This window comes from Neopelma chrysocephalum, unplaced genomic scaffold (genome assembly GCF_003984885.1).
Source record: "Neopelma chrysocephalum unplaced genomic scaffold, ASM398488v2 Primary Assembly neopelma1_84, whole genome shotgun sequence".
Taxonomy (NCBI): Eukaryota; Metazoa; Chordata; class Aves; order Passeriformes; family Pipridae; genus Neopelma; species Neopelma chrysocephalum.
The window spans coordinates 9,775,184-9,800,469 of NW_020897746.1; the positions used below are offsets into that span (position 1 = coordinate 9,775,184).

The window sequence follows — 25,286 nt, forward strand, 5'->3', positions numbered from 1 at the left end:
GTCACAGCAAAGAGCACAAAGCAGGCTGGGAAAGCAGAGGAAAAAAGGAAGGAGCACTTCCTTGGAAAACGCTGGTATTTTAAAGCTTTATTACTCTGGCTCTGAATGAAACTCCATGATCTGAACAATTTTCCCCACAAAAGGTATTTTGCCTTTGGTGCAGCCTCAGTGCCGGTGGCTTTAATTGGGCGTTTTCCCCGTAAATCCATTGGAAAAATTTGGCTGAACCATCCAAAAAAAACAAACACTCATAGAAAACAAGGTAACCAGGCTCTCCCTTCCCCACCACACTCACCACAGCCAGGAACTTGCCCACATAGAAATAAACTCCGTAGTGGAAGGCGAAGAGGCTCCCGATCATCAGGACGAGGATGGAGAAGAACAGCGGGAGGTCGACGACGGCCTGGCCAGTCCAGTAAGCAGAGGGATAGAGCCCTGCAATCTTCAGCTGTGTGTAGGCCTTGATCTGCAACAGGAGAAGAAAACACAGTGTTAATCACACAGTAATTAAAATCAGTGCCATGTTAATCTGCCCCCGTGTTACCTGGTTATTGCCAATTTTAGCTTTTCCCAAACCTGTTCCACCCCAGGCAGCAAACAGCCATCCCATCCATGCTGCCTCTCAGGGCACTATTTTAAACACCTCTGGAGGTTTTCCCCCCAAATCCCAAGATTTTTAACTTCTTGTGTGTCTCTGGCTCAACACCTGGGAGTCACCTTGTGGTTTTCCGCGTTGTCCATGGCAAAATAGGGCGGCATTCCAGTGATGATGATCCCCAGCAACACAGCTTCGAAATAGATCTCCAGCCTGAAAATCGTGTCTGGAAGATTCTGGAATACAAACCAGATTTGTTCAGTGCCAGAACGTGCAGGACCAAGACACCACCTTAAGTATTGGAACGTGACTGTAAATGCTAAAATATAAATGGCAACAGCACCTGAGCTGCAGCATGAGGAGAAATACCCATGGAAGGTCTGAAATAATTTATATGAGGAATAAATAATAGCTAATGAACTTCTAGAGCATTTATCTCCTCCTGCAGGTCCTCTCCTCTCCCAAAGGCCACCCCAGCTCTGCACAGAAGGCAGCAGACCCACAAGTGCAGGTCACCTCTAACAAACCACAACAAATTCATGGGATCCTGGAATGGTTTGGGTTGGAAAGAATCTTAGAGATTACTCAGTTCCAGTCCCTGCCATGGGCAGGGACACCTTCCATTAAACCAGGTTACCCCAAGCCCTGTACAACCTTTAATTCCCACCACCACATCCTCCTTCCAAGCCCTTTTCTCCTCCACTTCCACAACCTGCAGAGCAAAACCCCAGCACCTTTCATGTCCCCTTAAGCTCTCAAACAATCCCAACCAGCTTTTCCCTTGGTTTGTGGGGTGTTTCTGCCCTAGCTCCCTCACTCCAGGGATGCTTTGCCATCCACCCCGTGTTTCAGGGTGATTTTTGGGGTGCTGCTCACCTGAATGAAGGGGTTGCTCCAGATTTGGATGCTCTCAGTCACATTTAAGCTGCGCAGCAGGAGATTGCTGACAATATTCATCAGAACTGGCAGGGAATGCACCATGGTGCTGTTGAATATGACGGTGAAAACATAATTCTAGGAAGAAAAGTACGTGCTGTATTAATTCTTCTGCACAAAGGGCAATTCCCTGAGAGGGCTCTCCTTAATTAAACCTGAGCATTGGGAAAAAATCTTTGCATAATTGAGTCTGCTTTGCAGGAAGTTCTGGGCTGCTCAGAGTGGTTGTAACACATAACCTAATTCAGGAAAACAGTCATGTTCACAAAGAGAACAAATTATTTGGAATAAATTCCCAGCATGTTTTATGGAACAGTGACACTATGACAAATGACACTCCAGGCAATTACAGCCTGAAAAAAACCAAAACACACGAGGACCCACACTCGGATGTTCTCGCTAATGGATTTAAAAACCAGACAGGCAAAAATTTACAGGAGCTGAGGGGCTGCACTGGCACACTGATGGGAGCAGTGTCAATGAGCAAAATGGGAACAAGAGCCAGAGCTGGCAGACTGCAAAGCAGTTCCTTTGCTGGGGATTAAATGCAACCCCAAAGTTCACATCTTCCCGACAGCCCTTCGGTGACCATATGGAAAAGAACACGTACAATCCAAGAAACTCGTTTTTCTTTACACATGAGAGCACCATGGAATTGTACTTCTGTCAGATTGTGTAATTCAGTCAGTATAAGAAAAAAAAAGATGAAAGAATTCCTATGTCAGGTCCCTTGTGAAATAAAACGTTTCTCTTGGCTTTTTGTGTCCTTTTGGGGAAGAAAGGAGGATGGAATTTTGATTGGCCTACTGTAATTATAATTATGGAAGAACATTCATTTTGCTAATATTTCCATTCTGTTAATACAAGTCCTCTTTTCAGGCCTTTTGTATAAGGAATACTATGTAATATTACTTGATTCTCTGACTCAATGGTTGCTTTTCAGGTAAGAGTATCACAAACCAGCCCCCAGCAGCTGCCTGGGGGCTCTTTGGGGCACAACCCAACCAGTCTGTCCATCTCACCTGTCTGGATTGAAGGGCAAACACGTTTAAAGCTGCACTGTGAGGTGCAGCTGAGACATAATCACTGTCATTGAACATCTCCAGGAGTATGTTCATGCTCCTAAGGGAGTGGACAATGTCACTGATATCCGATTCTGGCGAGAACAGAGAAAACACAGAATCACTTCAGTTGGAAAAGAGCTTAAATATCATTGAGTCCAACCATTAATCCAGCACTGCCAAGCCCACCACTAAACCATGTCCCTGAGTGCCACATCTCCACGACTTTGAAATCCCTCCTTATCACCAGCTTGTAGTATTTTACACAAAATTATTGATGCATTTTCTCACTGATATAACCCCATGAAAGATCACTCAGGCCCACCAGAGTCCTCTGCTATTCTGAACAACACAGATTATTTTATTTTGGTTTCCTGCTCAACAGCCTCTGAAGAACTCAGGAAAAAATTTTTTGTGATGTTCTCCAATTGGTTTGTGCAACTCAAATGCAGCAGTGAGGGAGCAGAGCTGCCAACAAGCATTATCAAGATATTCAAGGTTTGAGTTGAATAAAAAATTAGCAAAAAAAAAAAAGCAGGAAACCAGCAACACTTGGACACGGTGTGCAGAGAAAGTAAGTTGTATTAAGCACAAATTCCCAACAGTTGGAACAGATGCTCCTTTTCCATTGCCTGGATTACTGCTGTGCACTTTTAAAACATCTTAAGTTGAAACAAAAAGCAAATTTTCCAAAGTGTTTTATAATAGAATTTTAATGCTGATTATCTAAATATCTCTGGCCAGTTCCTTCATATGGATCATCCTCTGACACAGCAAGAAAAAGGCTGGACATGGGAGGAGGAGGAAGATCTGTGAACCAAACCCTATGGTATAAATGATATTCACTCTTTATTATCTCTGGGTACTTGGAAACTGTTCATCTGGGTTAATTTCCAGGAAAATTTTGTCCCCAATCCCAAAAGTAGCTACACTGAAGAGAGAGGTGGAGACAGGAGCTGCTCCCCCACCTGTGGAGTTCTGCAGCAGGAGCCGACTCCTGTACTTGTGATAGTTCTCTCCAGGCTTCAGCAAGTACAAATCTGGGGAAAGTTTGATAGCAGCTACAGAATTTTTGATGATGTGGTGTATGAAAAACAATAAAATCTGAACGACAAGAAATATCAGAAAAAGCAACAACCTGAAAAGAAATAAAAAGTTTGGGGTTTATTAAAATCCAGTGAAAGCCAGCCCAGTTTATGTGCATGTTATTAAAACACCTCCCTCACCCCCCCAAAAAGAATGTGTTCAACAGAAATGATAGCTTCATATTTACATTTAAAACACAGTAAGTATGTGAAAAAAAGTATTCAAATCCTGCCCTTTCTCTGGTGTCATTCAAACAGGTTTTAAGACTTCTGTATCCCAATACTTACATAACTCTCACACATTTATTTTCCCTCTTCAGGGTAAGGAAATGCACTTTGGCTATGGTGGAAACCTGCTTCTTCCACAGGGCTGTGTTGCTCATGGCTGGAGCCTTTGTCTCCGACAGCATCAGCAGGCTCTGCTCCATGTCATCCAAGGATTTGTTATCCATCTCCTCCTGCACTTGCTGGGAATGGAACACGCTGTAATCTGAAAAAGGGGAGAGGAAAACTCTACAGAGCTGATGCTTTCACAGAGCTACAGGGTTGAAATGGGAGAGGTGGAGGAGCCAGGTGGTCCTTCCTACTAAAGTCAGCTCATCTCATCCTATCCCATCCCACCCCATCCCATCCCAATCTCTCAACTTGAACCCCAAGTCACTGACACTGATCCACCCCCACCACACACATGGCAGATATTTAAGGCAGATGACAAATTTTTGCCACCCAAAAGGTGCAGACTTGCCCCAATTTCATACCACTGGCCTGTGTATGCACCTCTATTATTCAGCACCAGCATATTCAGCTTTTAAACCCTCCCACACCCACACAAACTTTGTGGAGCAGGGTAGTAATTCTACTTACTCAGTAAGTTTATATATCAGTATACTATATATACACCATAGAGTATATATACTTACTTATACTAGTAAGTCTGTATCACACAGAAAGCTTTAGAATTATTAAAATAGCTTAAACGATTGAAGTTAACATAAAAAAAAAAAGAATTTATTAATTCTGGAATAATATTAAGCCTATTCAGCTTATCATTTGAATTGAAAGTTAATTTCAAAGGAGGGGAAGTGAGACAAGTTGAGCTGTTTCAGCCTTAAGTGCAGCCACTAATGTTGCAGAAAGCTGGAAATTAATTTCACGCTGCGCATTTATAAATTCTTGAAAGCAAAAAAGTCCATTAGGAAAAAAAAGGACATTTTAAAAAAGCAAGCCATTTAAATGTGTGACTGTAAAGCAGACGAGTCAGATGTAAGTGTGCAGGATGAAAAATTAATAAGCAAAAAGCTTTTCCCCTGGATCCTCCCAGAACCACCTCCCACCCAATTTTCCTGCTTTTCACGTTAAATATTTCAACAGCCTGGAATGTTATGAGGCCAAAGGAGCCCCACCTTGACGCAGCACCTTGGGAGGGGAGTTGTTACTCTTACCTCCTCCTGGCAGTGACAATTCCACACTAACTGAGACTAAAACAAACACAAGGGAAAACAAGAGAACATTCCTGGCCCACCCCACCTGCTTGGTCAATCTCTGCCTCAACTTCCAGCTTCAGGTAGACGTCCTCCAGCGTGGTCATGGACACGCCATAGGTGATAACACCCAGGTGGGAGTGGGTGTCCAGGTCAGAAAACAAGCCTGGGGACAGACATGACACGTAACTGCTCTGCAACTGTGCTCCACCACCTCCTGAGAGAGCTCCAAGCATGTCAGACACATCCCTAAAGCCTTGGAAAAAGCACTAACGCAGAAATATCAATGTTTAAAGATGAAGACGCAGGTCGTGGCTTGAGAACCAAGGTTGGGATAAGCTCCTTTTAGCACCAAACTTCAATCTCTGTGGTCAGGGAAATGCGGCAGGTTTTCCTGAAGCTGTGGTGTTGATGAAAACCACCTCAGCATCCTAAAGCTCCTGGGCTGAGAGCTCCCTCTGGGCAGCTTCAGGAGCCCCTCTCCTGGTAGCATCACACCCGGGGTCTGCAGGACCTAAATCCCTGCCCAGGCACAAAGGAATTTTACAAATAAAACCACTGAGTAATTTGACATCTATATAAAATATGTACTTTGATGCATATAAAAAGAATTCCCAGATGTGTAAAGCAAGGTTAACTGGGCAGGAGATCCTGGACAGCAGGCAGAGCTTGAGGACCAACATGAGGTTCAGAGAGAGCATTAATTAATACCCTTGGATAAAATGCTATTGGGCTCTTGTTAGTCCTATGAAATAAAGGACTTAAAACAAGGAGTTTAGAGCCAGGGTCAGGCTGAAGGGAAATGCTAATGTATAAAATGGAAAGAGCAGCTGGATCCCTGATGCTGCTGCTCTAATCTCTGCGATTTCTTCTGCCCCACTGACCAAGGCATATTCCCAACCTTGGCTTCTCCTTGCAACAGTTTGGGGGAATTGATTCCATCTTACATAAAAGGTGCCTGTTTTCAAAAGTACACAATGTGGCTGCTAAAGGAAAGTCTAATAAATTATTAACTCAAATGCAGCAGGGGAAAAAAAACCACTTATGAAATATCAGCTGCATATTCCCATCAGTGTTGATTCTCCCTTCCCTTTCCATATGGCACAGAGGACACAGTGTTTATTCCATTTATTTCTGGGAGGTGAACAAGGAGCTCTGCACAGGACTGATCAGATAATTGCTGCCATCTAGTGAAATCCTCACATCTGCTCCACGCTCCCTCTCACCACTGAATTTTAAGGCAGTGACACAGACAGCATTAGTGTTTTAGAGGTTATCATTTTACTGACTTCACAGATTGCTTTTGGGTGTGATGATGCTCTTTGCAGGTCACACAAGGGTTGTTGATTTTTGCTGGATTCCCACTGGAGGCCAGCCTGGCCCATTGAAACCCTCTGCAGCAAGATGATGCTTCTGCAGGACAAAGGGATGGTCGGGTGAAAGGGTCTCTTCACCACAGAGGCATCACCCCAGCAACTTGCTGTCAGGTACCCACATCCCTCTGACACACCACAGCCCCCCTGGAGGAGGCAACAAGGTCCTCACTCACCTGAGAAAGACCTCACTGACTCACCATCACCCAAATAATAACATATATAAACACAGATAACTGCAGAATTGACACTTGACCAAGAGGTGCAGCTACAGCCACGCCTGATGGAATTCCCCTCTGCAGCAACTCATCCCTGCAGCACAAAAACCCACCAATACCTGCAAATTTGTCCACGTCCTTGAGGGGGAGGGTGTACACGAGCTGCTCATCGTTCTCCTGGCTCAGGGTGGCTGCAGGGATGTGCTGCCTGATCAGAGAGGTCGTAGCTTCCGTGTTGCAATAGGCGTCGATGTGCATGCTGAAAACACAGCCCCAGAAACTGGGGGGTTAAAACCTGACCTTCTCCTGACACTGCACCACAATCAGCCAGCAGAGCACCACAGTCACCAAACACTCAATTTTATCATTCAAGATGATAAAAGGATTTTTTGGGGGGGGGGGGGATGCAGAGGGTGCTATCTTAGAGATTGCAACAGAAAACAATAAAAAGAAAAAACCTGATGGCACATAAATACCACAAAACCCTTACCTCAAGCGGTAGCCAATTCCCCACTTGCTTTTGAGAAAGAGAGAAGATCCGAGGCACTTCAACATCCCTTGAGAAATCACAGCTTTACGATCTAGAAACAGAAGTCAAGAAGGCCCCTTTGAAGCAGAAGATCGAGAATTTCCCCCAAAACTCAATGATATATTTCAAACAAACGTGCATTCCGTGGTTTGGCACCCCAGGCTGGCACCCAGGGTGGCAGAAGACCTCACCAGCCAGGATATCTGCCTCGTCCATGAAGTGGGTGCTGAACACAGTCACACAATTGGCTTTCCTGTTTTTCAGGAGGTTCCAGACGATGTGCCGTGAACACGGATCCATCCCGGCCGTGGGCTCGTCCAGCAGCAAAACCTTGGGGCAAAACCAAGAGTGTTTTCAAAGCCACACCCATGTGCACTGACCTCAGGAGTCCTTACAGATCCTGGGGGTTTTGCCTGAAGCCTGTTAGTTATTTCTCTAAAACACATAAGGAATATTCTAGACTAAGTAGTGCAGCTGCTGCCACTACATTTTGAATAAATCCATCTCCTGTTGTGACAAATGGAAAACTCCTATAATAACTTAATGCCATAGTCTGTTCTATTCTGGTTCTAACACAATTACGTACTAGAATTAACAATTTAGCTGTGGATTCACTTTTTCTCCTAAGGGGTGGTTAAATACACACACCTGCTTTTAAAACCCCCAGGAACTGTCACACACATCATTTTTAAACACAGATCTCAAGGCAGTCCCCGTCCTCACAGGCCAGAAATTACAGAGCTGGAACACAAAAGAGTTCTCTGGCTTCATTCCTGCTCCTGGATGGCTTTGTGAGGAAAGTATCCCACAATTTGACTGTTGGGGGCTAAATGTTACCTGCCAGAAGTTACAGAAAACTTGTCACACTGTTTATGTCCCAAAGAGATCCAGAGTTATTGCCATTACCTGAGCCTTTAACAGCCTCAAGTACAAAGGTTGAGTCATTAAAGTATTTTAATTAAGCCATAAATGAAAAAAAAAAAAAGGAGTAACAGATGCTGAGAGTAACAATGACTGCATCTTACATATTATTATTATATGTATTATTTGGTTTAGACAAGAGACACCAAACCATCAATGTATCAGTGATGCCAAGCTGGGAACAACTCCATCACTCTCACCTTGGGGTTCCCAAGAACAGCAACTCCCACTGACAGCCTCCTCTTCTGCCCCCCACTTAGTTTTTTAGCTTGATTGTCCCTGATGGGCTGCATCTCCAAATCCAGCAACACCTTCTGCACCTTGAAAACACAAGAAACACATTTAATGTTCCAAAAAAAAAAAAAATCTGTAAGTTGTTTTTAAACCAGATTATGAACAATTAACACTCAAATTAACTGTTGCTAATTCCCAGTTTATTCTGTATGTGAACTGCACAACCTGTGCATACAAAGTTTAAAGGTGCCTATGCTTGAATCCAAATGCCAGGATTTAAAGTTTTGCTATGAATATTTTAATCTCCTAGGAAAAATTAACAGTTTATCTTTGCCAAAATATCTGTACCTCTTTGTCTACTGTACCATAAAATAATATTTCCCTACAAACTTGTCTAAAAGGATATTTTGATTTACAGGTTAGAAGTGAACACATAAGACAATACCTGTGCCCGGGTGACTTACTTCTTGTATCAAATCATTCTGAGGGATTCCCTTAATGGCAGCAAAGAGGGAGAGGTTCTCCTCCACAGTTAAAATATCAAAGTGTATGTCAGACTGAGGGCACACCCCCGTTATCTGCCGCACTTCCAGCATCTCATCGATCTCGGAGACTTTGTGCCCATAGACAGAGACAAACCCTAAAACAACAATTAAAACAAATCCAGGAGCAATCAAGGAAGAAGGTCTTTACCAGAGAGCAGGTGAATGTGGATATGAATTGAAGGTGAACTTTAGGAAATCTTATAGGGTCTGAGGGGGCATTACAGGAAGGCTGGAGAGGGATTTTTCACAAGGGTGTGGAGTGACAGGACAAGGGGGAAAGACCTTAAGATGAAGGAGGGCAGGGCTAGATTAGATATTAGAAAAAAAATCTTTATTATAAGGGTAGTGAAGCACTGGCACAGGTTGTCCAGAGAGGTTGTGGCCTTCCCATCCCTGGAAATGCTCAAAGCCAGGTTGGACGGGGCTTGGAGCAACCTGGGCTAGTGGAAGGTGTCCCTGCCCATGGCAGGGGGTTGGAATGAGATGAGCTTTAAGGTCCCTGTCAACCCAAACCACCCAGTGATTCTATTTCAAAGTTTGGTGCATCCTGAAGTAACCATAAAGATCATGAGCTTTGGTTTTGAAAGCAGGGCACCCAAAAGCCCTGAGGACTCACCATCCGTGGGTGGGCACAGCCCACAGAGGATGTTCATCAGCGTCGTCTTCCCGGTGCCGCTGTGCCCCAGCAGAGCCGTGATCTGACCCTCGTAGATGTCAAAGGACAAATCTGGTCCCCGGGGCAGAGGAAGAGGAGATGTCAGGGATGTGTTCCTGGCACCTGGAGCCAGCTCCCAAGGCAGAGGTAAATTCAAATACTAACATATGGGGTATGCATTCACACTCTGCTGGGGGCACACCTTACCTCCACGGCCGGGCACGGCACAGGCCCTGCACCCACATCTAAAAGCCACACAGGGAAACAAGATGAAAATATCAGGGAGAAGGGGCAGGGAAGATCATATCACTACAAGGGCAGAGGAGGAATAACAGGGATGATACCAGCAGGCTTTCCTTAGTGATAAGGGTTCACTTCTTGGGGTACTGTTCTAAACAAGATTACTGCCCAAGCTGTGAGAGAATACACACACAGGCACATCTGGCATTCACGCTCCAAGGTCCCACCCCTCTAAAAGAAACCAAAAAAGCCTGAACTGAAACACAAAAGATCACTCAGCAATTCAGCTATTGCTCCTCTGCATCTGACAAGCAGCTAAAAAGCTAAAATGTTCTTACTTCTGAGAGCCTCCACAGTTTCCCCCTTTTTCCTGAATGTTTTCTGAACACAGCTGATTCTGAAAGAAGACATGTCATTGTATAAACTGTTTCAGGATCTTTGTATGTCATTTTGAATGATCAGTACTTGGCAACAGTCACAACAAGATGATCAGACCAAACTGGCACCAGACACGTTCAAGACCCATCAAGGCACGTCAAGAGACAGGACATCTTGATGAGCTCTGCCCATCTCCACCCTGGCATCAGAAAGCTTTTTCTGATCACCTTCTAAGGTATTTCCTCTGTTGACAAATTGAATTATTTAAAATCTGTGTCTCTTTCAGATGGTAGAACAACACACTAGAGGTTTCTCAAGGTAGAAAAGGGAACAGCTACTCCCCAGTGGTTGCACAATACCACAAAAGATTCCACAGATATGATAAAGAAAAGAGGCATTAGTAGAACAGACTCCAAAGATGTGATTTCTGACAGCTCTTCATCAAAATTAGGTAAAAGAAAGCAGGTCTCTTTCTCTCCAAGAAAGGTAAAAACCTTCCTTCCAGCCCCACTGGTTTTCCAAATGAGAAAAACCTGAAGGCACCCATCCTTCAGGATGGGTTTTGGAAGCCTGGCTGCCCTGGAAATGAGGATGGGAGTGGGCTATGGGTGAGAAGCGGGGAGGAGAACTGGGTATGAAAGAAAACAAAACCTGCACATGTAAAGATGACAAGATAGTGTGAAAATTCTAGAGAGCTGCTGAAGGGATGATATGGGAAGAGTCCAGGCTGGATGGACTTAATGCAACAACAGCCACAAGGTTCTCATGTGAACATCAGGATTAAAACTGGACCCTTGAACCCATGGCAGGTGCCCAAAGAGACATGGATGGTGTGGACAAGAGTCCTTCTGGTCACTGAGCTCAAATATTTATTTGAGACTAGTGGAGCCAACCAGGAGGGAAGATGCAGAGCTCCCCATCTCCCATCAGGCTTTGCCACTGGAAAATGATGGCAACAAGGGCTCAAAGGAAGACATTGAAAATAACATCCAAGAAACACCACAAAGCACATGACAATCCAGATGCAAGACAGCAGGTGACACACAGCACAGCACGAAAGATGAGAGTGGGGACATCTATTTCTCAGTTTCCTTTTACACTCTCATATGTGGCAGCCGGATAAAACCACCACCAAGTTCCCCTCTGGTCTGTGGAGATCACCACAGCCTTCACACAACCCTAGAATTCAGCTTTTTGTCCTAAAATATGCATTACCAGAAACTGAACCCTCCCAGAGCAGAGCAGACGCTCCAACATCTGCAACCGCTTACGCCGCCTGTGGCCTCAGTGAAACGGAGGGAACGGAAAACCAGCCAGGCTGGAGAGGACTCCAACCAAAGGAAAACCATCCACAAACCAACCCTCCCTTTAAGCCCAGTGATTTATCCTTGGAGAGCATCCACTTTGGTGGGGATTCACCGGGAAGGAGCCGCGCTGGGCTCTCTGCAATGCATACCATATGCTATTTGAATCCAACGGGCGCAGAACTGAGAGGGGATTTTCAAATCCCACGTTAAAAAAAAAAAAATTCCCGGGGAGCCCAGGTGATCTGCTCATCTGCACGTGGGGGCTGTACCTGATGGCTTCTTTCCCCTGGAATTCCGAAGGCACGGGCTCCACGATCTCGCTGAAGCTCAAGCTGCCGTTGACGCTGCTCTCGTACAACTCCTTGTAATTCTTCCTGTGCTTGGACCAAAACGAGGGTTTCATGAAGAACAGCGGGGTGCGGCGCAGCCCGAACTCCCCTGGAGAACACAGGGAAAACCCACAGCTTCCCGTCAGATATCCCTCAGCTTTTGGGTTTTAGCACCAAAAGCCACGAGCTCTCCTGTGAGAGGTCCATGAGCCACCCTGCACCTCTGCTCCAGGGGGGTTTCTTCAGCAGAGTTTAACCACCTGCACTTAAGCCACTGCTCCCATCAACACTGCTGGCCAGGTTGGCCAGGAGTTTAAATATATGTGCAAATCTCCCCTCTGTGCAAGAGAAATCCCCAGGACTGAAAAAATGGTGACTTAAACACAGTAATACAAATCCAGAGGGATCAGAGGTGAACGGAGCTGAGGGGCTTAACCAGGATTTAGTCGTAAGATTAACAACTTTATTCTGTGTTTCATGTTAAAGTACTTCTGTCACAGGGAAAGGTCTGGAACAGGCAGAGGAGTCTTTGATTTTCAACCCTCAAAGAGCAAATTTTAAAGGCTGAAGCATTCATTAGCCCAGTAAGGAAGTTTTTCCTCTAGAAAGAGGGAAAAATTTCACTTTTTAGGGCCAGCAATTCTCAACATGCCAAAACCCCTCCTCACACCTCACAACTTTAACAGAATATAAATTATTTCAGCTGAAAGTATTCTGAGTCACAGCATAAAAATCTATCTGCAAACAGCATCACCTCCTTTCTCCACAGCTGAATTTAAGGGAGAGATGCCACCAAACTGGGGGGGGGCTCAGGACTGCAGGAATTGGTGATCCTTGCACAGTTCAGCTCTTGGGAACATACCTGGGATAACCTGGTCAAGGTACACAGCTACAAGCAGGTAAAAGATGCTGTCCAGCACCAACAAAATAAGAGAGATACAGAGCGGGTAAGGACCATCATTTATATTTGCAAATGTTGCCCCATCTTCATAATCTTCCAGATGCATGACCTGCACAGGGAGAGGGAAATGTTACACACCAGCACTGGGCCAGCCTGAAAGACAGGACAGCACAGTGCAAAACTTGGCAAAAGAAACAAAAATAATGAGGAAGTGACAGAGATCACAGCAACAAACCCCAAGAATAACAGATCCTTGATGGGGCTTGATATCAAACTCCCAGGGGAAGTTATTAAAACAGGCATTTTCCCCCACCATCATCAGTTTATTAGAAATAAAATAACTGTTTAAGAGTATCTCCATCAAGATCTATTTGAAAATGATCCATGACAAGGGGGTGATGAGGAGCTGGTGGTTCTTTACCTGCGCGACACCGATCAAGAAGCTGCACTGACACAAAGGGCTGAGAAACCACACGAAAGATTTGGGGAAATCCTCCAGCAGGACGATGTTAAGGCCCACAAAGCCAAAAGCCAGCGTGGCCAAGAACTCCACTATGCCCACGTGCTTTGACTTTTTAAATAGAGGTGTCAACATGAGGGCGAAGAAAACCTGAGGGCAAAAAACAGAGAGGAAGGTGCTGTTTTAAAACTAATAATACAGGTATAGAAAAACTAAGGTGAAATGCCATTTTGCCTCTGATATTGTTTTCCTGGTATAGTCACAACTGATTCACAAAATCATGGAATCATTTTGTGTGGAAAAGAGCTTTCAGATCAGAGTCCAACAGCTTCCCCAGCACTGCCAAGGCCACCACTGAAACATGTCCTTAAGTGCCACACCTACACAGCTTTTATATCCCTCCAGAGCATCAGGATTGACAGATTCCCCAGAGATGCCAGGAGACAGAGCACAGAAAATAATGATGGCTCCTAATTTTGCTTTTATAGAGCTGAGTGTGCACCTCCACCCTGGTGAGTGTCCCTTCTGCCAGTGACAGCAAACAAATACCTACTTGGGCACTGGCTGCTTATAAACCCAGACAAGCTACATAAATACATTTATAATATATTCTAATATAGTTCTCTGAGCTTTAATTAGGGTTTTAGCATTACACTATATAGTAACAACAAATGTTTTGAAAAGGATGTGGGTTGGGACTGCAAAATGGTTCTGTACAGTGTTTTCAGTTCAAAGACTGATTATTATAAACCCAGATATTTCAGTAGGGAAATGTCTTTCCCACAGTGATGGGTGACACCTGCAGAACATCCTGAACTGGAGAAGAGCCAAGGAAGGAGATGGGACAGGTCAGACCCCCAGCACTCTTTGGTCCTACAGAAGCAACACTTGTCCCAAATGCTTTAGGAGAGAGAACAAGATCAGGTGGGAAGGGAACAAAACCCACAGGGATGGGGTGGCTGAATTCAACAAGACCAGGAATACTTACTGAGGAGACTCCATACAGGAAAAAAAGGAGAAATATCACAAAGGCACTGCTCTGGGGAAAGAGGGAGGAGGCTGTGGCGATCACTGCCATGAGAATGGACATGACAAAAATCAGGCTCACGTAGAGCAGCACCCAGGAAAGCCTAGGAACAAAAGGGGGGAAAGAACAGAAACCAGGCAATGAATCCCCAGCCTGAACAGGCCACACAAATAGCTAAACCCACCATTCTTTAATATTCCAGACAGCTGCACCAAAGGCCAAGCTTGGAACAAAACAAGAGCCCCCAAATAAAAGAGCTCTTGTAAACACCCCTGGAATTGTTCTTGGCACTAGAGCGCACACAGATACCCACAGCAGCTAAAGACACACAATTAGATGATTCACTATTATTTATTTTTTTTTAAAACTTGCATAGTTAATTCCCTGGTATAACCAAAAGAGAGTAACAGAGTCGTAGGTTTCAATAATTCAAGAAATTCTATTTAAAATTTAATCCACTAGTCATTCCAGTCACCGGGCAGGGTAATAAAATCCTTTCCTTCTGAAAAGCAGAGCTGTGAGCCTGTCAGCAACTCTGACCTCAGGAAGCAAGGGTGGTTTGTGTACAGGTAGTAAAAAAATGACACATTTCCTCAGAAGTAGAGAAAAAAAGAAATAATTCCAACAAGCCCAGGTGGCTGTTTCGGTGCAGTGGGGACAGATGTGAGAACACTGCAGGAAAGGGCAAAGCCAGATCTGGTTTTATCTCTTCAGCTATCAGTGATTTCAAATTAGCACATCCTCTCATGTGGGGAAAAAATAAAACATTGTATTGCACAGGACAATTTCCATGGCAGTAAGGAAACAAATTAAAACCTGTTGCTTCGACTACTCTGTCTTTTTAAAATTACAGAGTTGGATTCATTTAATTACGTGTCAGGGAAACTGCTGCTAAGCTCTGAACAGACTGCAGGTTACCTCTTGAGCCTCTAGGAAAGGAGGTACTGAGCCAAAAATATTTAGAAGAGAATGAAAAACCTACATAAAAATCTCACACATCATCAGATTTGATCCCTCTAAGTCTGGCACAGCTTTACATGCATAAATGCAACAGTATTACTCTGGTGTTTACTTACTAAAATATTCATATTTTCATGATACTGCAAGTGCCTCTACGTTTGATTTTACAGAATATTTCCCTTTCTGGTTGTTTTCAGTTAATCAGACTGAAAACAATTTCAAAAATGAAGGATGGAAGAGTTTTCCTAGAAAGTGTTTTTTTTAAAAATAATTCTTTATATATATCTATAATTCTTTTATAAAGAACAAGTTATACTAAACACTCCCATACCAGAAGGCAGTGTCATGGAGTCCCAATATCTTCAGGAATTCCTTCAACTTCCTCTCCTTTTCTGCCACAATATGAATTGCCAAATAATACCCAAACGGGGAGAAGGCGATCACCAGGTAAATTAAAATGATTGCACGGGGGAAATTATCTATTTCCACCACAGCAGCCTCTCCCATAACCACTGCTCTCGTCAGTTCAAGCTGTTCCCAAACCGACTGATTCGTCTTCAGCTGAAGGGGAGAGAAGGAAGAGTTATTTTGGGATTGCTCCTGATTTTTCAGCCCCATCCCAGACTCCAGCTCAGCTCCATCCCCATCCCCGCTGGCAGGGAGGGATCTGAAGACCCCAAATCCCAATCCAAAAGCAGAAAACCCAGAGAATATCTGAACACCTGGAGACAAAATTAGCAAATGTGAGATTTCTAGCCCTTGAAAAGATGAAATTTGCTCTCACCTTGAGTGGGATGAGGGGAGGGGAACTGGGAAAAATTGCTGATCAACACTGACACCAAAACAAGGCAAATTCTGCAGCCCTTTTAGGACAGCACCTGAAATGGCATTTTGGGGTGAGCACTGTGAGCCTTTGTGTTTTGAGGACTGCTGTGATGGGTGTTCAGGCTCATTTGGATGCAGTTAGAGACAAACATCCACATTATTCAGCCCAACGAGAACAATTTCACACAAAATACAGCAAAGCACAGCCAAAACATTCTGCCTTCTCATCAGGGTCCAGATGACTTCTGATATGGCCTTTCCCACAACTAACAGCCAACATCAGACAAGCAACCAGAGCCAAGGCAGCCCCTGGAGCTGACCTTCCCTGGGTTTATGATGTTTTTTTCCAGAGTTACCTGTATAATGGCAGCATCAATACAGGCCTGGAGCGCCGTGAATCCCGAGCTCCAGTAGGTCACTGACTCACAGCCCTTCCCCAGGTTGGAGCAGCTGGCTGCAGAATAAAGCAGGGAATGATGATCCATAAAGTCCCCTTCAGCCCAGGCCACTCTAAGATTCCCTGGCTCTGTGTTAAAATGCCAAAAACCAGAGCTACACCTGCCCTGTCCCCAGCGCAGCTCGAGGCCATCCCCGACAGTGCTGCAAACAACCTCCATAAATCAATATATGCAACACCAGGCCTGAAAACAAAAATAGAAAATGATTTTCCAGTTTATCCCCCTGCAGAGCACGTGTGAGAGAGCTCACATTTACCTCTGGATTCCGTATAAATGGAGGACATGGCAATGGAGTCGTGGAACCTCAGCTGGTAGGACATGGAATCCTTGAACACGACCCCCACGAAGTTGGAGGGTTTGACAGCACTGGCCTCTTGCAGCTCCTCCTCACTTAAGTACTCCTCAGTGATGATGCCTGAGAGATATTAAGAAATTATCATGTTGATTTAGGTATTGGCACAGCAGGGAGAAAAAAAATGTGCAACAGTTTTAAAGTATCGTGTTAATCATTAATCACTTGAGTTTGGAGATATATAAATGTATATATGTATGAAAGGACAAGGGGGAATGGCTTCAAACTGACAGGGAGTAGGTTTAGAATAGATTTTAGGAAGAATTCTTCCCTGTGAGGGTGGGGAGGCCCTGGCACAGGTTGCCCAGAGAAGCTGTGGATGCTCAATCCCTGGAAGTGTCCAAGGCCAGGTTCCTCTGAAGCAGGAGGAACACAAAGAGGAGAATCAAAGATATCAAATTAAAAATACATCAGTGGGTTTGGAGAGATAAGTTCCTGTTATATGTGTGAGGTGTGCAGGTAGAGCACTGGAGAAAAAAAAAAGAAATAGAAGAAAAAAATAGGAAAAAAAAACAAGGAGAAAAACCCAAACAAATAGAAAAACACAGAGAAATTAAAAACCCAAACAAATAGAAAAATCCAAACGAATGGAAAAACAAATAGGAAAGAACCCAAACAAATGGGGGAAATAAACAAAACCCAGGAAAAACAAACAAGGAAAGCACAAACAAATGGAAGAAAAATAATAAACAGGAAAACCCAAACAAGTGTGGAAAAAACCAAACAAGGAGAAAAAGAGGAAAAAACAAACAGGGGGAAAAAACCCAATCAGGGGGGAAAAAAAGGCAAAAGAAAAGGAAAATTGCTTTCAGGAGAAAAGGTGACAAAGTGTTAATGAGAAAAAGCATTTTAAAAAAATTAAAAATACTGTTTTCATAGTGACACCAGGATAGAAAACACAACCTGGGACAGCACCACCTCCTGACTTTGCCCCAGGGTGTGACAGGACAGGTGTCAATCAGCCCTAGAGCTGCTCAGGGGTTTTTTGTATCCAAACCTTTCCCTGCAGCCACAGAACACTTTGGCTGCACCAGCAGAATGGGAATCACTTCAAGATGGCAGTGCCAGAACATTTGTCACCCAAGGAAAAACAACAACAACAAAAAAAAAAACCACCAAAGCCTTCACTCAGATGGAAAATAAATGGATTTTTCCTACTAGCAGCACCTGTGAGCTCCCTCTCCAAACACAAGTCACAGAGCGGGATTTAGGGAGAAAAATGCAACGTTTAGGGTGTGAATACCATCCTCAAAGTTATCAGAGGCCACTTTCTTCATGATTTCTCGTGCCATCCGGGTGGGTGGCGTGTACCCAATGACGAAGTTCAGCAGCTGGGAGGTTTCCAGGGTGTCCAGGTTGGCGTTGGGCACCTCGTCGTACTTCCTGTGTGGGTGCATCATGCTCATCAGGATGAGCCAAAACAGGAAAAACAGGGGGAAAAGGACCTCCTGCACAAAGGACAAAAAATGAGCATTTCAAAGGGCAGTCGTGGAAATAAAACCTTCCCCAGGTTTCTCCTGCACAAAGCTCAAAGGAGGGATCATGAGCTCAGTTTCTCGACTGTGAAATTCCCTGGATGTTTTCAATGCAACAGCAACTTTAATGCCAAATCCTTCCCTGGCGCTGAGGCAGGATTTTAATCGCCTGCATTAGTAACCTAAGAAGCCATTTTAAGGCCCAAAGGGACAATTCTACAAGTTTTAAACATCTGCAAACTCGTGCTCTTTGGGAAGAGGCAAAACACAAGCTGTGAACCACTAAATGAGCCCAGCCAAGCACTGCACAGTCTCTTCTTCTCCTCAAAATTCATCCTCAAGTACCATCACACCACCCACACACAGGGCTGAACTGTTAGAAAAGGTAAAAATCTTTTGGGGAGGTCTCACCCTGCTATTCTGTGTAATTACAGGTGCAAATGCTTGTCAAGGTGCACTAAGATGGCAATATTCAAGGACATTTTAATTACTATTAATTATATTATGTTATAAATATGTATAGATATATACAACAGTATGTATAGTATTAATAGGTTAACTAGTTATTAACACATTAACTAATATTTCTATATTGTCTGTATCTATAATTTTATTTTTCCTGTATAAAGCCTTACACATTAGGATACATCTTCAACCAAAGGATCACAAAACATCTTCAAAAAAAAGCCTGTTTCAACCCAAAATTCAATGCAGACCACGAAGCTTTGTAAATATCACAATAAAACCAAGTGTTGTGTCTGATTTGGGAGTTATTTAAGCACAGAATAACTGTGGATGCACCAGCAGCAGGACCCAAGGACTCCCCCCTTACCTGGACACTGCTTTTCTTAGTCCTTCCCTTAATAAGACAGTTCTTGAACAGGAGAGCTCGGGTTTGTCTCCATACTCCTGCTTCTCTGGGAGCAGCTGGTGCCATTTTTCAAGACTAGTTTGGAAAAAGCAAACAAATCAATATTAAGTGACAATACAATTTAAAAATCCAAAGCTGGGCGGTCGCAGCTTTCGGCGCCTCCTATTTTTACATTTTCGTAGAAGCGTTTTATTTTCAGTTTTTTCCTATTTCAAATGCCTCCTGATACATATGCTGGGTGTCTGTTACATGGAGAAATCAGTGATGCTCCTTTAGAGCCGGGGAATCCAGCTGGGAATCCAGGCAGAAGACGCCTTGGGAATGCCCCTGAGCCAACCAAGGGCAGGACCAGCTCTAGGCGACCTCGCCAGACTTGACCTAACCTGGGCTTGTTTTTTTCCACATAAACTACAAACCCAAGCGTTTCTCCGGGAGCAGAATTCCAGCATCCATGGCAGGAGACGAGGGCATCCAGCCAGGGCGATGCATCCGAGAGCCAGAGCCAGCTCACCCCGGGCGAGCTGTTCAATTTACCGTGAGTAACCCCCTTCCATCCTGGAGCGCGTCCAGCACCGCTTAGTTCCCTTCCCATTACACTTTAACCTTTTCATTAGCCCGGCTGCACAGCACAGGAGAGCCCAGGGAGACCTTCTGGAAAGGGGAAAATGCTTAAATCCAATTAAAAAAGGCTTTTGGGGGAGACAGCGGCCTGCACGTACCCGCTGATGGGCGGCGGGTTGGGGGCCCGGAAGGTTTCTCTCCGCGGTTTTGCCACCGCTTTTGCTGCCTCAGGTTTGGAGTTATGGGTCAATCCGCATCTCCCGCTGCTTCCTCACCTGCGGATGTTGGAATATTTCATCTGTGAAGGTGAAAAACAACCGTGAGCTGCCCGGGCAGGGACAGCAGAGCACCGGCACAGCCCCGCGGCCGCGGCCGCCACCCTTCCAACCCCACCCGCACCCCCCCAGTCTGTGTGACCCCACAACTGAGTCACTCCTCGGCTCTTCGGCCAAAACTCAGTGCAGATTTTAGGAATTCATCCATATTCCAGGCTTTGCAGCTACCAACACTCATTCCAGAGGCGGGCTGATGTTCCTGGTGCCCGAGTACTCCCGGCAGCTCTGCAGCAGTGGTTGGAAATGACATCGCTTTTCTAACTTTTTAATGAGCCTAATTAACCTATCGGTCAGTTGCTTTAATTAATCACAGGTTGCATGTTAGGCCTTAAATCACTTCTAGCCAGCACACAGCAGAAAGTTGTCATGAGCGACTTCTGTGAGGACACAGCTTGGGAAAAGTACTAAAACTCTTAAGTTTTGCTAAAGTTAACCTTGATATGCTTCAATGGACAAAGCCCGGGAGAGAGAAAGATGCATTGTTGAAATTGGACATTTGGGACACGGATTTATGACCTACAAGGTCCTTTTGCAGAAATCAGAAGATGAAAGAACTAACAAAGAATTCAGTGTAAGTGTTGGAAGTCCCTACTGGGGAAAAAGATACCAAAAAGACCACAAATGTGGCCTTAATTAGAACAGAAATTGAGAAATTAATAACCAATAGAAGGCAGAATACTAACTAATGAAAGAGAATTCTGTAATTAAGAACCAATGAATATTAATTTCTTTGTTTGCTAAAAATGTACAAATAGGTGAAAAAGTGATGTGTTGGTGTCTGTGTGGAGGCAGGAGTTTTGTTGGCCACGTACACGCCCAGCACTGAAAACAAAAATAATGCCTTGCTTTCTAACACTAAAAAGACAGTGTTAGAGACTCTATTTATCCCAATGATTTTGGAGGTATTTGGCAACAGCAGGACCTGGTTTCTGTGTTATCTGTTAGACACCACATGGCTCAAACTTCCTGCCCTGGCTGTATTTTAATACGGAAATCTATTTTTGGAGCCCAGACAGCATCTCACTGGAGGTTGCTCAGATGTCAGCCCTGCCAAACTGAGCTGGGAGAACTTCAAACACACAAACACCTTACAGAGACAGCACTGAGAGCCTGTGTCTGAGTGCAGGAGGGAGGAGAGAGGGGCTAAAAGGGACCAAACCCCCCCGCTCCCAGCTCCCCTGATGCGTTTTGGGGTCCTCCAGGGAGCAGTGACCCCCCGGCAGCACGAGGACCCACGTGGGCCACAGCTGCTCACCACTGAAAGAGAAGCCCTGGGAAGGAATCCCACCTCCAGCCCGGAGTGCTGCCCTTAGAGTCACACCAAATCTACTTCAAACGTGAAAATAAAATTTAAAGGGAAAAAAAATAATATTTCGCTTAAAAAAAAAAAAAAAAAGGAAAAATCCAACCACAAAATGCTTAAGCTACAACTCGTGATAGTAACTAAGTCCTGCAGGAAAAATGAGTACAACTCCTCCGGATATTTTCGAGGAAGGAACGCTTCACACTGACAGCAGAGTGTTTTAAAAATAATCAAAAGCAGCAGTTATTGCTTACAGGTCATAAAAAACACTGTCTTTCTCCCCTCTGCTCACAGCACGTCCTCCAAGTGGAGGGACTGCCACTGTTTGCTCTCAGGAGCACATTTCAAAAGCACTTATTAGAAAAGAAGCCCGATGGTCTGACACAGCAACCCCTTCCCTCAGCCACACTGCTCTGTTTTAATGAAATCTAAAATTTGGCCAAGATGATTTAATCACATTCAACCACCGGTGCCAGTTACTGTTTCTCTAATTATTTTAATTCCGCTTATAAAAACCAAAACACTCCCACATCTTCACTGGAACGCTGCCACGCTTTAATTTACATCACCTAGGTTGGAGGAAGGGTCATTTTAAGAATGTTAATTAACTTTTCATACTACACATGCCACCTCCACGTAAGCAACTGAAGCTACATGATGATGGACACTGAAGAAGCATCGCTTACACGGCAAAAAACTGTATTTGGGATAAAAAAAACAACCCCAAATCCTCCGTGAAACTCCAGATGAAGAAAATGAGCATGTAGGCTGAGCAGAAAAAGCTGCCAAGGCATTTAATTGAATAATTCTGGACAAAATGAAAACACTCTGAACCTATGAAATGCTCCCCCAATTTAAGCAGAGACTTATGATTTGCACTGACAAGGGAAGCAGGTGACACACAACTGCTTGTGGGCATCTCGATCAAAGCAATCTCAAGGAAATGACTGGGTTTGGGCTTTAATTCCACACGGGAGATGCCAATGCTTCTTAAATAATGCTCAGCTGATACTTGGGAAAGCTCCCCTCCCTTCCCCAGACTCAGCCTGGCAACGGTCTTTAAAGGTCAGATGATGACTTAGTGCTGCACATCATGTTTTCTTTGTCTTTTAAGCTAAAAAAAGAAAAAAAGGAAAACCGAAAGAAAACCAAACAAGGAGGGTGAGAGCCTCAGCTAATTGAGCCGTGGCTTGAGGAAAAAATAACTTATCAGTGAACAACACCTGCAGAAGGGTCAGAAAATAAGATTATTGATCTTGCTGCAAGAAGACGGCAGCTGAAATGGTACTTAAGCAAAACTCTGATGTGCTCTTTACTGCTCTTCAATTATTTAAATTGCGAATATAATAATACACAATAATAAAGCGAGATGCTCTATTTATGGATCTCTAAAAACGGGCTGAATTTTCTGCCTTATCTGACCCCCAAGGGGAAGCCCAGCCGTGCTTGGAGCCCCGCAACCGCAAACCTCTTCCCTCCAAACTCATCCTCGTTCCACTGCGGGGTCAAGGAATGACACGGAGCAGAGCCAGGCCGGGCTGTTTCAGCCCAGCTCCCGGTCCCGCAGCATCCCCGAGCATCCTCCTGCATCCCCGAGCATCCTCCTGCATCCCCGAGCATCCTCCTGCATCCCTGCCGCGCCCCAGCCCGCCGCCTCCGGGGGCCCTCCCAGGTCTCGGGGGGAGGACGCTCATTCGGATTTCCATTTCTCCCTTTTTTTTCCCCAGCCCAAACCCCTTTAAACGTGGTTTTCTCACCATTTTTCGCGCAGCCACGGAACCTCAGCACGGACAGCCCTCACCAACCCAGCCCGTACTCCGGAGTAATGACGCGCATTTCAGGTGCAGCCCAACTCCTCCTCTTCCTCTCCGCTCCTTCCCCTTCCCGTTTGACCCACCCCGGGCGGGGCCGTTCCCCCCGCCCCGGTCCCGCCTTCCTCCGCAGCGGAGCGGGGTCGGCAGACTCTTGGTACCCTGTGGTATCTCCCCTTACCTCTGGTACCCCTGGGTACCCCCCGTCCGCTCCGCCCGGCGCTCCGAGGGGCTGGACCGCTGTCCCGGGGCGGAGCGGAGCGGGATGGAACGGGATGGAACGGGATGGAGCGGGATGGAGCAAGGCTCCCCATCCTCCGCCCCGGCCCCGCATCCCCGCGGCACCCGGGCAGGGCTGCCGTGTCCATCGGTAGTGCCGGGACATCCCCCTCCCTCCTGGTGACCTTCCTCCCCTCCCGGGGATACCTCCGCTCCCGGGACCCCCTTTTCCACCCGGGGACCCCCCTACCGAGCACCCCATCCTCCGAGTGACCCACTCTCCACGCCCGAGGATCCCTCCCCTCCTGAGGACTCCCCTCCCAGGGACCCCGTCCTCCGGGTGACCCCCGTTTTCCAAGGACTCTCCTCTCGGGGACTCCATTCTCCAGGTGACCACCTCTCTCGCGGTCCCCCCATCCCGGTGACCCCATCCAATGGGTGACCACCCCTCCCGAGGTCTCTCTTCTCCCGGGGACCCCCTTCTCCGGATGACCCCATCCCTCCTGAGCATCCCTTTCCCGGGGACCCCCCATCCCAGGGACCCGGGACCCACCTTGCCAGGTACCCCATCCTCCAAGTGACCTTACCTTCCAAGGACTCCCTCCTCCCAGGGATTTCCCCTCTCGGAGACCCCATCCTCCGGGAGACCCCCCCTCCCCGAGACCCCTTCCTGTCTGGAGACAGGACAGGGACACCCCCACTCTGCCTCCCAGCACAACCTCGCTGAGGAGCAGAGGAAAGGGGCTGGAAAATAGTCCCAGGGGCTCAGGGATTTAAGGCTGGGTGGGAGCCACCTCCCTCCGTCCAGTGCTGCCGTCTCCTGCCTGCATCCAGGAGGTCGCCAGGATTTTATTGCATTACCCAAAAACATAATTAAAACATTGAAAACGCTGCCCTGAATACAAACGCCGAATTCCTGTCATTTACGGGCGGCTGCTGGTTCCCACCGAGTTATTCCCCCTCCGGCCAGCGTCCCTGTCCCCCTCCGGACGGGCCTGAGTCCGTGACCATCCTTTTGCTGACATTGGGATGTGATCAAACCCGCTGCGATGTTAATCACCCTGTTCCCGTCGCCGGGAGCGCAATCCGACGTGCTCGTTTTTCCTAAAACGCCTCCTGCGAGCCGCTGGGAAAGGCTGAGCCGAACATCAAACCCGGCGGTGCCTCCGAGCATCCCGGGTTCTGCCGCAGAGACGCTGCATCCAGCGCTCGGGAAAACACCGTCTGCCTCGGACCGAGCGCTCTGGGTCCCTGCGGAGGATGGAGGAGGGTTTGGAATTCCTTGTCCGCGTTGTTTTGTGCACCTGAGGAGCCGCGCGAGCGTCACGCCCGGCCGTGCTGATGCACAGCTCTGCAACCGCAGTATGGAATCCACGTTTTTCCTTGGAAACAGTCAGGAGACCGTGTCCTCGTCTGGAAAGAAGAATGGAGTCTCACGGCACGGTTTGAAGTGAGAAGCACTGTTTGCAGGGGTAGGGATCACAGCCATGCTCATCTTCACCTGGGAATATCCAGGATTCAAGCCCCAGCCTGGTCCCAGAACCCCCATTGGGCACAAGCACCCTGTGCTGCAGCCCCACAGCAGCACAAATCTCATGGAAACTTCCTTTTTTTTTTTTCTTCCACCATTTGTTTCCACCTCAACAAAGAGAATCAGTTAACCCTCTAATTAAATAATGCCCTTCAGTTTTGCCTTATGAATACTGAATAAATACAATGACATAACTAGAACTTCAATTAAAAAAAAAAAACAAACCAAAACTTCTTATCTTCATCCATCAAGCATTACACAGAATAGAAGCCTGTCTGGGGCTGAATTCTTCTGGTCACTTTGATGTTTG

At 45.9% G+C, this 25,286-nt stretch overlaps 1 protein-coding gene across 3 annotated transcripts in view; it reads right to left on the bottom strand.

The window, feature by feature from the left end:
• ABCA5 (ATP binding cassette subfamily A member 5) overlaps positions 1-24,622 on the bottom strand; it is a 33,581-nt gene extending 8,959 nt beyond the window's left edge. Inside the window, exons 1-25 of one of the 3 annotated variants that reach the window (XM_027691583.1) lie at positions 24,506-24,622; positions 19,936-20,075; positions 19,178-19,291; positions 18,114-18,318; positions 16,775-16,933; positions 16,417-16,514; positions 15,567-15,796; positions 14,237-14,378; positions 13,210-13,398; positions 12,750-12,897; positions 11,828-11,996; positions 10,212-10,270; positions 9,595-9,705; positions 8,898-9,073; positions 8,400-8,519; positions 7,470-7,608; positions 7,240-7,330; positions 6,869-7,008; positions 5,205-5,324; positions 3,966-4,167; positions 3,561-3,730; positions 2,554-2,687; positions 1,472-1,609; positions 718-831; positions 296-466 (exon numbers count right to left, since the gene is read on the bottom strand). In XM_027691583.1, the coding sequence (XP_027547384.1) occupies positions 296-466; positions 718-831; positions 1,472-1,609; positions 2,554-2,687; positions 3,561-3,730; positions 3,966-4,167; positions 5,205-5,324; positions 6,869-7,008; positions 7,240-7,330; positions 7,470-7,608; positions 8,400-8,519; positions 8,898-9,073; positions 9,595-9,705; positions 10,212-10,270; positions 11,828-11,996; positions 12,750-12,897; positions 13,210-13,398; positions 14,237-14,378; positions 15,567-15,796; positions 16,417-16,514; positions 16,775-16,933; positions 18,114-18,318; positions 19,178-19,282 (3,330 nt within the window). In that variant the 5' untranslated portion in view covers positions 19,283-19,291; positions 19,936-20,075; positions 24,506-24,622. Of the gene's footprint in view, positions 1-295; positions 467-717; positions 832-1,471; positions 1,610-2,553; positions 2,688-3,560; positions 3,731-3,965; positions 4,168-5,204; positions 5,325-6,868; positions 7,009-7,239; positions 7,331-7,469; positions 7,609-8,399; positions 8,520-8,897; positions 9,074-9,594; positions 9,706-10,211; positions 10,271-11,827; positions 11,997-12,749; positions 12,898-13,209; positions 13,399-14,236; positions 14,379-15,566; positions 15,797-16,416; positions 16,515-16,774; positions 16,934-18,113; positions 18,319-19,177; positions 19,292-19,935; positions 20,076-23,172; positions 23,283-24,505 lie in introns of those variants that run through there. The other 2 variants (XM_027691581.1, XM_027691584.1) reach the window with 2 other exon arrangements.
• Positions 24,623-25,286: the final 664 nt, after the last annotated feature.